This window comes from Apaloderma vittatum, unplaced genomic scaffold, assembly GCF_000703405.1.
Source record: "Apaloderma vittatum isolate BGI_N311 unplaced genomic scaffold, ASM70340v1 scaffold21937, whole genome shotgun sequence".
Classification (NCBI taxonomy): Eukaryota; Metazoa; Chordata; class Aves; order Trogoniformes; family Trogonidae; genus Apaloderma; species Apaloderma vittatum.
Window position 1 is genome coordinate 6315 of NW_009727002.1, and position 13029 is coordinate 19343.

The 13029-nt window shown below is 38.9% G+C and overlaps 1 protein-coding gene across 1 annotated transcript in view; it reads left to right on the forward strand.

The window, feature by feature from the left end:
- FAM149A (family with sequence similarity 149, member A) overlaps nt 1–10076 on the forward strand; it is a 13872-nt gene extending 3796 nt beyond the window's left edge. The window contains exons 4-13 of the mRNA XM_009873513.1: nt 640–765; nt 921–1097; nt 2901–3091; nt 4553–4707; nt 5851–5954; nt 6183–6410; nt 6731–6851; nt 7536–7676; nt 9336–9414; nt 10003–10076. Coding sequence (XP_009871815.1) covers nt 640–765; nt 921–1097; nt 2901–3091; nt 4553–4707; nt 5851–5954; nt 6183–6410; nt 6731–6851; nt 7536–7676; nt 9336–9414; nt 10003–10076 — 1396 coding nt within the window. The remainder of the gene's footprint in view (nt 1–639; nt 766–920; nt 1098–2900; nt 3092–4552; nt 4708–5850; nt 5955–6182; nt 6411–6730; nt 6852–7535; nt 7677–9335; nt 9415–10002) is intronic.
- Nucleotides 10077–13029: the final 2953 nt, after the last annotated feature.

A 13029-nucleotide genomic window follows, 5' to 3' on the forward strand; every position in this document is an offset into this window, starting at 1 on the left:
TAGATGCAACTGGTAAATTCTTTTGAGATCGCTTGTGAATTCAAGTGAAAACAATTCAGTAAGCAGTAATTACTATTTGCCTATACTGTGTTCAGAAATCATTTTATAGTATAATTTTATGTACATTTAAATAGACTTGCTTTTACCGTTTCTCTCTGCCTCTATACGTTGTATGTGTTGGAGTCTACATTTTCTGAACATTAAATCTCACCTTACCTGTCCATGAAAACATTTTGAGTTGAGACTTCTGCTCACATTGATGTATATTTAAGTTGGATAAATGAAGTTATAGCAGATGTTACTTAACCTTCTGCAGGAATTTTTAAACATTTCTTTTGGAGTTTTGAAAAGGAACTGTGTTTACATTATCTGCCCTTAGAATAATCTAAGGAGTTTGATTATTTGCTCTTAAAAATTATAACCTAGAATCTCATCTTGCATAAATCAGCTTAATTTTAATGACTTAAATACTAAGCAATGTTAATTTATTGCATAAGGCCCTAGCCCTCCCATAAATTGCTTTTTCAAAGCAAGGTGTGCTTTCACACTGCCTACTGTTTTCAGATATTTGTATTCTTAATGTTTGCGTATGAAGTGGATATCCATCCAGGTACTGCTCACTCTCTTCTTTTTATCCAGGGTTCTAGGAAAACAGCTCCTATTGCCGAACGATGAAGGCTTTCAGCACTTTCAGAGCAGAAGTGGTACCTGTGTGGATACTGAGTATTTACCTGGCCTTCGTGAAAGTACTAGTAATTTAAAAGAGTATGCTAATTTTTAAAAAATTTTTTTTTGGTCTTCCCTCTTCAGAAGTATGTACAAATATTACCTTTGCATTACTGAAATATTTCAGTATAATTAAATGTATACTTTCTTCTTTCTTTGAACATTTAATTCTCATTTTGTTGATATTTTTTCAGGCTCTGCATTTCAGGCTCAAAACTGATCCCAACAGCATCTCCAATACGTAAATCACTGGATTCAAGTTCCGCTAGGGTTTCTGCCTCTGACTCATCCATGTATTCATTCTTGGAAGAAGAAATCTATGATATGGATGGAAAAATAGAAGAATATCTTGCCTTTGACAACAAAGACTTGTAAGTAGCAGATATATGTATTTTTGAAGAGTATAATGAAAAATTGTCAGCGAACCTGGTCAGGATTCATAAACTGTGTTTCTCTTCTGTAAAATGCAGTTCCTTCTGTCCCTGTGTTTAGTAGATCAGTGGTCAGAGGAGTCACTGGGCCTGTGAAGACTAGGTATGTTGTCTTTCTAGTGGTTCAAAACTCACGTCTCCCATGTCAGAAGAATCACTAGTTAAAGTGAGGGGGTTTTTTGTGCACGTGGAGATTCGATAAAATGAGTATTGAGACAGGGAGTAGAATGAAAGAGTATCTTCTCCCCAAGGGAGTGCCTTGACCATCAGGTTGTTTAGTGTCATTACGCTGTGTATGTTCACATTGTCTGCCCTTCATGAATATTTTTCCTTTTAAATTTTTTAAAAGTGTGTAATAGCTTAGTGAGGAGAGGTGCAGGATACAACCTGTATTTAGAGCTCTCTTGTGTGTGATAGGAGTCAGACAACTGTCTTCTTGACAGTCTGACTTAGGTTTCCTGGGAACTAGTTGGATGTTCCAGCAATTAGGCTACTGGATGAGTGAAAGAGAATAATGTGTTGTTTTCTAAAAGGCCTCTGTGAGGAGGAAACTTTGGTAGAACTAGTGGGACACAAAGTATAGCTTTTTGTGCTAAAGCTTGATGCACCTTTAGGGATGATATGCTTGTTCTGAAAAACTGAAGAACCAGACTGAGACTCGTTCAGTCCTGTTTTTGAAAAAGAGAGCTTGGGCTGCATTTTTGGAAAGTGGGTTTAAGAATCCTCTTAGGATTCTTCTCTCTTTGTTTTGACAAGTAAGCAAACTTAAGTTGGGAGAGAGACTTGACTGAAGGTACGTTTCTATCCTTTGTGCCTCCTTGAAATGTTTCTTGTTTCCTTCAATTCTGAAGTGTCTTGTTCTCTCTGACTTAAACATTAGGCATTACAAAGCCTGACACAAAAATCTTGTTGTCGTTTTGTGAGTTAGACCATTCAGCCAAGTCTCAGTTAATAGTTAAGCAGTTTCCAGTCCAGTTTGAGGAAGAAGTGAGTGAGAAGAGAAAGGGAGGTAGTAGAAACCAGTATGAATTTGGGATCATCCTTCTCATCTCAAAATTCCATTTCCTTAGAAAGAAATACAATGACATTAAAAAAAAAAAAAGGGTTAAAACTTCCTTCCTGGAAGGTATATTGGAAGGTGAAGTTAGGAAATGTTGCTACACTGTGCTTCCCTAGGTAGGGAGGGAGGGGAGAGAAAAAAAATAATTAGAAGTGTAAGAGTCCACACAATAGTGGAAGGGTAGGGGGATGCAGGTAAGGCTATGGGCTGTGCTATTCTTGTCAGGCTGCGAAAAATCCTTTAAGGTTGTTTATCTTTGATCAGTGGTAGAGTTCTGCAGATGTGTGCAGGTACACAACATGATAAAAGAGGAACGTTCTGAGTGATACTCTTCCTGCCAAATGCAACAAACAATAGTTTCCTTATGTTATGGTAAAAAGGATAGGATTTAGTCTCAAATGACTAAGTGGCACATGTAAAGCTGTTTCTTCTAGAGCTGCAGATCTTTCTGACTGAATTTTTAAAATTTTTCACCAACAAGCAAAAGGAAATGAAATCATTATATATATTTGATAGGTTCTGTTCCCATAGGTACTCTGTACATTTGCATTTGAATTTTTTTTATGATCTGCATCTGACTGGCTTTTCTCACATACACGTTTCTGTTCATTCAGTGTGTTAGAAGGAGAGTGAAAAAAGGTTAGAACCCATGGGAATTAATTTGAATTTGCTTCCTTTATTAGAGATGATGAGAACTGGGAACAAAAGAAAATGTATCTTGCTGAGAAGAGGAGTAAGCGTGGCATTCCCCCTGTTTCTCCCAATGCCTGTATCAAAGATGCTGTGGCTTCTGAAGTATTTGATTGTATCTGGAGTGATGTAATTGGAATGTTGGAGGAACTGATTAAAAAAAATTGGGACAGTAGTATCACAGGTATTTGATATTTTCAGTTACGGTATTTACTGAATCTAACTCAGAAGAGTAATTTAGGTTTGTTTGGGGTTTTTTTGATTTTTTTTTTTTTTTATTCCTGCCCTCATTAGATAAAAACTTGTGAAATCTGGTTATTTTAAGATAACCATGTTGGTAATATGGAACTGTTAGATATGTAATGCCTTGCCGTGGGTATGTGTGTGTGCACACACACACACCTAAAATAAAAACATTCTTACTAATTTTCAGAGAGTTTTGTATGAGAGCTGTGAAAAAAAGGAAGAATACTGACTGGAAAAGATTCATTGTAGGAGACCATATTAAAAAAAATAATCTTAATTGCTGTCTCAGGATGCAAATTGCTGCTGTTAGCAGAGGATCAGTGATGACATGGTCTGAATCTGGAACCTTGGAATCAAAGTCCTTATTATTTGAGCTTTCTTAATAAAAGGAATCGTTAGGTATCAGATTGTCAAAGCCAGATGGACAGTTGTGCTGATAGTGCAAGAGTTCATGAGTTTAGTAAAGAAAAAATGATGATGCATGTAATTTTATTTTATTTTATACGTTCATATTCTAACGGACTGCAGTGAGGAATCACAGAAGCTAGGAAAATTAACCAAAAGTGAAATTCTGTTTAGTGTGTGCATGTCATCTTTGGAGGCTAAGGAAAATTTCAGTTCTTCTTTCAATGTATTTTAAAAGAACAATAACAGAAGAGTACCTGGCTTAAAACTTGCTGGGTGTTGGAAATTACCTTGAATGTACGGTACACTCAACCTCAAATGTAAGTCTACAATGAAGTAAAAAAAGGCAAAATTTCTCAGAGTGCTTGGAGCATCAGAACTTAACATTTCAGGTGTGACAGAAATGCAGAAGGGCTTTTGTGCGGCAGATGTATTGTTTAGCTCAATAGTACAGTTTATGGAGGATAGCTTAGCAGTTTTATGATAGGTATGCTCTTTTATGTTTATGAAGGGCATAAACTTATGACAAATAGGTAGCTAACCAAGGTATTTCAACTAGGAATTTAAAAGGATTTGGGTTTATAATAGAATTAAGATAGTAGTACATACCCATACTGAAACATTGTGTAGCTGCTGTCAGTAGCCCTTTTTTTTTTGCTGCTGTAAAAGAAAAGAAAAATCTTTGGGAATTTAAAAATAACATTCCAAGAGTCTTAGCAGTATTTTCTTAAACACCCCCTTCCACCTGTACCTGTATAGACCAACTTGTTTGTCAGTGTCAGAGAAGCATAAACAAATGAGAATGCTTTCAGATGAACATAATTTTTAATAGGTTCATAATTTTAAATAGGTTTTTTAATAGGGAAACTTAAGACTGTATGAAAGTATTTACCTCAAAGTGTAATATTGTTTGAACTCCAACAAATGATGAACATACAAAATACCTCTTATTCTATCTGCTTTTTTCTTTTTTTTTTTTTTTGCTGTTATGCAGAGTGTGACAAACAAGTGGAAAAACTGAAAGCTGTTACAGCAAAACTTCCACATTTGCCAGTTGTTCGTGTTACAGCGGATGCTGGGAGTGTTTCTCTTTCCAGAGGATCTGAAGCACGAAGTGTATCTTTTGGATCTCATTTTGTTTCCTTGCAGGTAAAAATAACTTCACATCAAATGGTGTTCTTTTTTCTGTGAACCATGGATGACAGAGTCCTGGCTGAAGCTAGAAAATGCTCATCCATCCTTTATTTATTTATTTATTTATTTATTTAAATAATTAGGTACACTTAAAATAAGTTATCTTGTGTTAAATGAACGTTCATTGATTGTGGATTTCTTGTTTACTATCACTTGTTCTTTGGTGTTTCTTAAAGGTGCCATTTACCGCTAAGATATTGCTGAAGCTGGTTCACAAAAACCACTCGTTAGACTGTGTTCTGTCCTTAGAAAATAACCTTGCTTTTATTGTAGTCCGGTCATTTCCTCTTTGTAGAATTAGGAGAAAAGATGAGACTCTTCTCTAGACTGCAGGGATGTCAGGTTGCAACTTGAAGTGCTTTGGTTGTAACCCTGTGAGTTTCGGACTCTCTCATTCCTTTTCATTTTCTTTGCTTCTTGTAAAAGGGGCTTCTGCAGTACGTGTGCCAGCATGCCGGCACTAGGCCTTACCTGTCTTTGTGGAAGCTCGTACTTGTATTCATAAAATGTCCCTTTTTTGTCCCACATGCTATCTCCGGCCTCCTCCTCCCTGTCCCCTCGTTCCTGTTATGCACCTTCTTTTTCTTTTCCAACCACTGCTTCTGTTTGTTCATTTTTTCCCTTTCTCTATTCAGGTCAAGCAACTTCTTTCTCTTCTATCTGCTCTTTATCTATTCTTCTTGGCATAGAGATAAGAAACGTAGGAGAGAGAACACACTAATCTTGGTGTTATGTGTTGATTCTGTAGTGATCCCAGCGGCAAGAAGTAAAATGCTTAGATAAGTAATGCCCAGGCTCTGTGCCCCTGGGGTGGACCATGCTGAGGGAAAGTGGAAGCTTTGGACAATCAAGCTCTGGCTTCAACTGAAACGTCTGTTGAAAATTGGGTTGCAATTCAGTAACTAAATTACTCAAATTCTGTTTGGAAGAATCCGTTTAAAAGAAGTAAGACAATGCATTTGCCCCATCTACTGCTGAGAATTCTATTGAACCATCTTAACAGAAACTTCTCTAAGAAATAAAATATTTAGCTACATGCATTGTGAGATCTTCCTTCAAAACACATGAAGGTTAGTGCACATGTGTTGCTCTTTCTAGGTTCACCGTTTCTCCAGCAACTTTTGTAGTGATTTGAATGGTGTGATGACAATTCAAGCAAAACCTCTCCAACAGAGGCATGCTGCCACGGTAGAAAAAATACAGTAGGTATTGGTATTTGCGTTTTCAAAATATGGCATAATTAGCATTAAATAAAAGAAGTTTTGCAATTATAAAAAGGCAGTAGGAAGGCAATCATCTCCTTTGTGTGTGTCACTGATAGGACAAAGATTTGCAATGATTTGCAAAGGTTGCAATGATACGATACTCTGTTACTTTTTTTTTCTTCTTCATCCTCCTTCCTTATCTTGTTCTCCTTCCTTTTTCCCTAGCAATGAGCAAGAAGACAAATGGCATTGCATTGGCTCCAGTGCTTCAAGTTCAGTGAACACTAGGCTGGGGAGAATTGCTGATAACAGTGTTCTCTCATCATCTCGGGTACTGCTGGCACCTTCTAGGAAGCTACCAAGCCATCGTAGGTTACCTTCTCTCACTTCTGACCAACTCTCCTCAAAAGCTCCTAATATATACAATGATGAAATCCTTAGGGGGACTAAATTGTGAGTTTTTTGATTTTATTCTTTGCTTTCCTCAGAACTTTACTGAAATTTCAGCAGTGAAGAATTTTGCAAAATATTTTGAGAACTAAGCTGAGATTCATTATTGATTCTAGAGTTCAGAGGGAAAAAGAAAGCAAGTAGAACTGTATTTTTTGAGGAGAGGCATTGTTTTATGTTTTTTTTTGTTGCTGTATTAGGTGCTGTTACTTTCTGTAGCTGAGCTCTATAAAGAAATGTACTGCTTAATAATTTCGTATTCCTTCAGTGAAGAAGTATTTAATATGAATTTTCCTAAAAGAGGAACCCTTAAAATTCTGCAGGGGTGCCAGCTTGGATCGTTTATCTTCTGCTCGTGCATCTACAACCCGGAACAAGTTACCACCAATAAACTCGGAGGCTGTTGAACAACGTGTTTCAGTACCTCAGTTGCAGCAGAGCACTGTAAGTTGTGTTAATTCTTGTACTGGTGAAGAACTTTAAGATATTTGGAAGTGAATTGCTCTGTGTCAGTGGCTGAAATGAGCAATTTTTCAATTTGTGTTTGTTTCTATTTAATACATGGTCTTAACATGCGAATGTGCATCACATTGGAGTACTATTGGAATGCAAGAGAAATCTATTTAAAACCTTAGGTCACAAAAAGGTCATGCTGGGAAGACTTTTCTCTGACAACAGAAAAATCTGGTTTAAAAAAAGAGAGAAAAATAGCCTACCAAACAGCTAGTAACCTTGCATTTATATGTACCTGGACTTAAATAGCTTTTTTTCAGTATTTTATTCACCAATGTTAGGTTATAAGAAGTAGAAAATAGTGCTTACTGAAGTAGAAAAGAATGATAACTGAAAAAAAAAATCTTATTGATGCTGGATAGGGAAGCAGTAAGTCACCAGAATGGAGGTAAATTGGCTTGTTGATGTTATTTTGCTTCTGAATAATATTTTGCATTAAGACATGTTAAGTCTGTTATTATTATTTTAATCAATGTAAGCCTTTGAGGATTACAGACTAACATTAGGATACATACTTTTCTCCTTCTCTTGAGATTTTTTTTGTACGGCAAGAGAAAAAAATATTATTTTGACCCAATTTCTGCATTCTCTTAATGCTCTTTTACATTCTCTCAGCAACGAGGACGATATGCTTATAACAGAGTGTCAAGTGCAGTACCTGGCAGTACAGAGCAACGGCCACTCAGAGAAAGAACTGTTATTATTGATCAATTTTCAAGGCCCAACACAACTCATACATTCCGATTATGTTACAATGTAAGTAGAGACATTGAAAAATAGAGAAGCTTCATTCGTGTCCACTGTTGGGCTACCCAAGATCTCATTTACCGGGTCTCTCCTGATTTGATGCACAGGGACTCCTGCTGCCTGCAGAGAGAGGGTGTTAAAGGTTTGGGAGGGTGTGGGACATTGAAAAGCAGGACTAGTGTCTGAGGAAGAGATTTTTTTTCAAGTCTAGTGCATCAAACATGAGTGTGCCTGTGCACCAAAAGTGTGCAGCTTTAGTACTGCTTGGAGCTTTGCAGCTTGGTGGGACACAATCACAAGTGTCCAGGGTTCAGTTTTGAGACCAGTCTTGTTTAGTATCTTTATCAATGATCTGGATGAGTAAATAGGCAGATGACATGAAATGGAGTGGGAGTGTTATCTGCTGGAGGGCAGGCAGGCTCTGCAGAGGGATCTGGACAGGGTGGATCGATGGGCCTAGGCGAGTTGAGGTTCAACAAGGCCAAGTGCCGGGTCCTGCACCTCATAGAATCATAGAACAATTGAAGTTGGAAAAGACCCTTGGGATCATCGAGTCCAACCATTAACCCTACACTACAAGTTCACCCCTAAACCATATCACCCAACACCACATCTGAACGACACTTGAACACATCCAGGGATGACGACTCAACCACCTCCCTAGGCAGTCTGTTCCAGTTTCTTACCGCTCTTTCTGTGAAGAACTTCTTCCTAATGTCCAGCCTAAACTTGCCCTGTTGCAACTTGCAACCATTCCCCCTGGTTCTGTCCCTAATTCCCTGTGAGAAGAGACCAGCACCGGCCTCTCTACAATGTCCTTTCAAGTAGTTGTAGATCATGATGAGATCCCTCCTCAGCCTCCTCAATCACAACAACCCCAGGCAATGTTACAGGCTTGGGGAAGAGTGACTGGAAAGTTGCCTGGCAGAAAAAGTTCTAGGGCTGGCTGAACCTGAGCCAGCAGTGTGCCCAGGTGGCCAAGAAGACAAATGGTGTCCTGGCCTGTATCAAACCAGGGTGACCAGCAGGAGTAGGGAAGTGATTGTGCCCCTGTACTCAGCACTGGTGAGACTGCAGCTCAAGTACTGTATGCGGTTTTGGGCACTGCAGCGTAAGAAGGACATTAAGGTGCTGGAGCATGTCCATAGAAGGGCAACGAAGCTGATGATGGGTATAGAGAACAAGTCTTATGAGGAGCGGCTGAGGGAACTGGGATTGTTTAGTTTGGATAAGAGGAGGCTGAGGGGAGACCTTGTTGCTCTCTGCAGCTGCCTGAAAGGCTGTTGTAGTGAGGTGGGTGTTGTTCTTTTCTCCCAGGATAGGATGAGAGGAAATGGGCTTAAGTTGCACCAGGGGAGGTTTAGATTAGATATTAGGGAAAAATTCCTTTACTGAAGGAGTGGTGAGACCTTGGAACAGGCTGTCCAGGGAAGTGACAGAGTCGTCATCCCTGGAGGCATTCAAAAATCTCTGGACATGGCATTTCAGCATATAGTTTAGTGGTCATGGTAGTGTTGGGTTGACCGTTGGACTTGATCTTAGAAATCTTTTCCAACCTTAATGATTCTATGATTCGCTCTGCTGGATTGGATCATAAAAACTGTAATCAAACCATTTCTGTAGATAAGCATACCATACTAGCTGATAGTATGTCTTCCCTTTTTACAGAGAGACACACCTCAGAAGACATCACTGACTCCCATGGATTTTGCTAACCACAGAGGGACAGGTCAAGGATTTTTAATAGGTAGGCAAAGAAAGAATCACTTGGAAAATAAAAGGCCAACAAATCCTTTCAAAACAAATAGATGTTTGAACTCTATAATGAAAATAAATTCATGAATTATTAGTAAAATGAATAAATTTTATTTTAGCCCAAAATACAAATTCACCAAAGTAGTAAACTTTTTATGTGGGGAAAAATAAAACTATAAATGTGCATTTTTAACATAAGTATAAGGCTCTTTTAAAAAGATGAGTATTGATTTGCCTGATCCAGTTGAGAGGCATCCCTGCCCTTGACAGGGAGGTTGCATTAAATGATCTCTAAGGTCGCCTCCAGCCTAGACCATTCTATGATTCTGTGATGATTTGCAACTGTCTTCCGTTCATAACACTGAAAAAGAGAGCAGCCCTGGATGGTTTAGTTCTATCGTTATGATAAAGCTGGCTATTTGAGTGGTTCTGTGTAACTTTATTTGTTTGGAAGTTTCTTCAGTTTAAGTAATTACATGATTGGCATAATTATATGAAAGATGGAAGTAACTCATGCATAATCTTGGAGTGTCTTTCAGGTTTTACAGCAATTAACAAACAATGTTTTGATCTTTTCTAGGCTCACAGCATTACTACAGATCTTTTCAGAGAAATCCTTCAACCTCAAGGAAGAGATTTCAGGTTGCTTCTTAACCCACCTTAGGAAGAAACAGAAACCCCCTGCAGGAAATGGAAGACTGAAACATTTGATTTGCCAGCTAGTACCTTGTGTAACAGAGAACATGTGCAGTATGCTTATCTCTGCTGAGCCTTGCAATCCGTAGGATACCTGCATTTCCTTCTTTTAAAGTTGTCTGACCAGATATTACATTAAATATTGGGGCAAAATTAAATAAATAGTTGAGGTGTCTGCTCTGTTTGCAGAGTCAAGATGCTGCTGCTGCACTTTCTTCTCAGGCATTCCTTCTTTTTCTGTCTTTCCTTAGGGAATTGTTATTCTCCCTATAGAAGCAAATAGGTTATGTTTAGGCCATGAAGACCTGTTCCCAGTTTTTCATGTTTACTCAGTGCTCACGGTGTTCTAGTCTATCCAGACATCCAAGTCAATCCATCTAGTCTATCATACAAAATTTGTACTTTTAAGCAGGAGTTTGGGATATCTCCTCTTTAGCTGCTGTTTTGACTTTTTCAGTCTGTCTGCTCATTGCAGTTGCTCTCTTCTAAATATTGTCTGTCCCAACTTGTTCTTGTTGCTTTAATTCTTTTGAGATGGAATTCATTCACTGGTTCTCCTTTTGATATTCTAATTATCGGTAACCATGGGAACTACTGGGATAAATTCTATTTACAGGAACTAATGTTTTCCCTGCCAGGCCAAACATGTTCATAGATGCTGAGCAATTGAACTTGCTGACAAGTTGGTAAGGCCATTTCCACTTTTTGAGATTTCTTTTGAAATATTGCCTGTTATTGTACAAATTAATCATACTTTGAAATATCCAAGCTTTCAAAGTTTTGACATGAAAAGATTTATATAAGTCTTGAAGGCATTGTTTCATATCTCTTTGAGTAGACCCAAATGGGAAGATCAGAGAGGAAATTGGGGTTGTGTTCTGCCCAGAGATCACAGCCCTGATCCAGTGCCTGGCTGTTAGAACTTTGTGCATTCACAGTCGGAGGCAACTCCTTCCATCCGAGAGACATCAGTTTAAATGCATATGCTTGAAGAGCTGTTGAAGAGAAAAGAGGAGGAGAAAAATTTAATTTTCTGTCCAAATTGTGCAGTTAAGGATAGAATCCATTTCTTCTGCCTGGGAACTAATAGCAGTTTTCCTTACTTCTTTTTATGAATGTTCATGGTTTGGTAATCCAGGGCAAAGCACTTGTGTATTTTACCTTTGCATTGTTAATCAGTTTTCTGGGTTTTTTTGTAAATGATCATCAAGCATTGCATTCTTTTAAGTAAATTAAAGCATTTTTAAATTCTCTGGCTTAATATTTTTCTTCTTTAGCTACACTAAGTTTACTTGCTGATAATGTTAGAGTGTAGTGTCTGAGAAAGCAGAATGTTTTTACTTTGTAGTTGCAGGTTGATTTGATGCAAGTTCTTCAGAAACCTCAGATTAAAAATAACGTAACATTCAAAACTGACATGGAAGTTGTCTTCAGCGTTCTGTCCAAAATACACTTTTACTCTCATGAGTGCTCCCTCCTGTGCTATGTAGACATTGACGAGAATGCAGAGAAACAATGGCAAAACGTGTCCCTTGCCATCTTGTGTAACAGATATTAGTCTGCTTTTCCAACTCTGGTACACTTCTCTTCGCTTTGAGCAGACTCAGAAGTTCACAGTTAAGCTAAGGAGGTCTCTTGTTACTTCTCTTAGCCTTAAAGCAGTTGCACTGGTATTGTACTTCCAGGAGAGTGTTCTTGAACAGCTCCCAGTACTTGCCAACTCCTTTGTCCTCCATCAGATCTCCCCACAGTGCCCCTCCCAGTTGTGCTCTGTGTTAGCTGAAGTTTGTTCTTCAAAAATATAAGGCCTTTGTCATCTTGCTAACCTTCAGCTGGTGGCATGCTTTGTTGCAAGCCCTGTTATTATCCTGGCATGAAGATTTTGTTTTCTTAGAGAGGAGGCAAGTTTTTGTATTTCCTTGGAGATAATTCATTTATGCAGAACTTCACATTGTGAAGATGCCCAAATGATGGATAGAGAAGAGAGCAGTTGTTCCTGTGCAGAGAACACAAGTTTTCAGAAACCATAGCATAGGTTTGCTCACAGGTATAATCCAGCAGAGATATGCTTGACTGAGGTGAGCATCACAGCAATCAGTCCGTCTCTGACAGTGTGAGTAATTTTCTACACAGCATTTAATCATGTTGTAATCGTGTATGTTGAGAAGGAAGTTCTTCCTAAGAAAAAAAACCCACCACCTTTCCTAATTGCAAAGTAATTGTAGTGATTGCCAAGTTGGTAAGTGGGTCATCTTGCTCGCTGTGGATGCTGGGTGCTTTGCTGCTCTGCAAGGCATGGCAAAAATGTCAAGTATGTCTTGACTGGGACCAAGGTCTAAAGAGCACACCACACTTTTTCAGAATGTGTTGTGTGCTTCTGTCTTGTCCTTCTGTGTTTTATTAGGTCCATTTTACCCTTACTTTGCTTTGTTGTTTGCTTTTTCCGTGATGGTAACAGTGATTTAATCAATTTTCCCTATGAAAGAATCCAGACCTGTGTTCCAGGGACCACCAGCAGAAGCCTGCGTTGCCATGGTGCCTGTGGGCTGATGTGGCTGCCTGGCAGGATGCGTGGCTACTGTCAGCACGGGCAGATAGTCTCGCGCTTAGGTGAGAGGCTGAGTAAAAGCAGATTTGGACTGTTACACGTATTTATAAAAGCAAAGATTCACTCACCAATGGAGTGCCTGCTGAAAGGGAAATGGTGCCGTTCTCTGTGGCTGCTTAGCCATCAGGAAGTGCTTGCAGGCAGCCTCTCCACGTATCTGCGTTTTATATATTTGTTTATTTTTGTGTGAGGAAGTTGAGCCTCGGGGCCACGTGACAGCTCCACCTCCCACTCTCCTGGCCTGGGTCCCAGCACGCTGGGCTTGCGGCGGCAGATGCAGGCAGAGGTGTGTAGAGGCAGCGT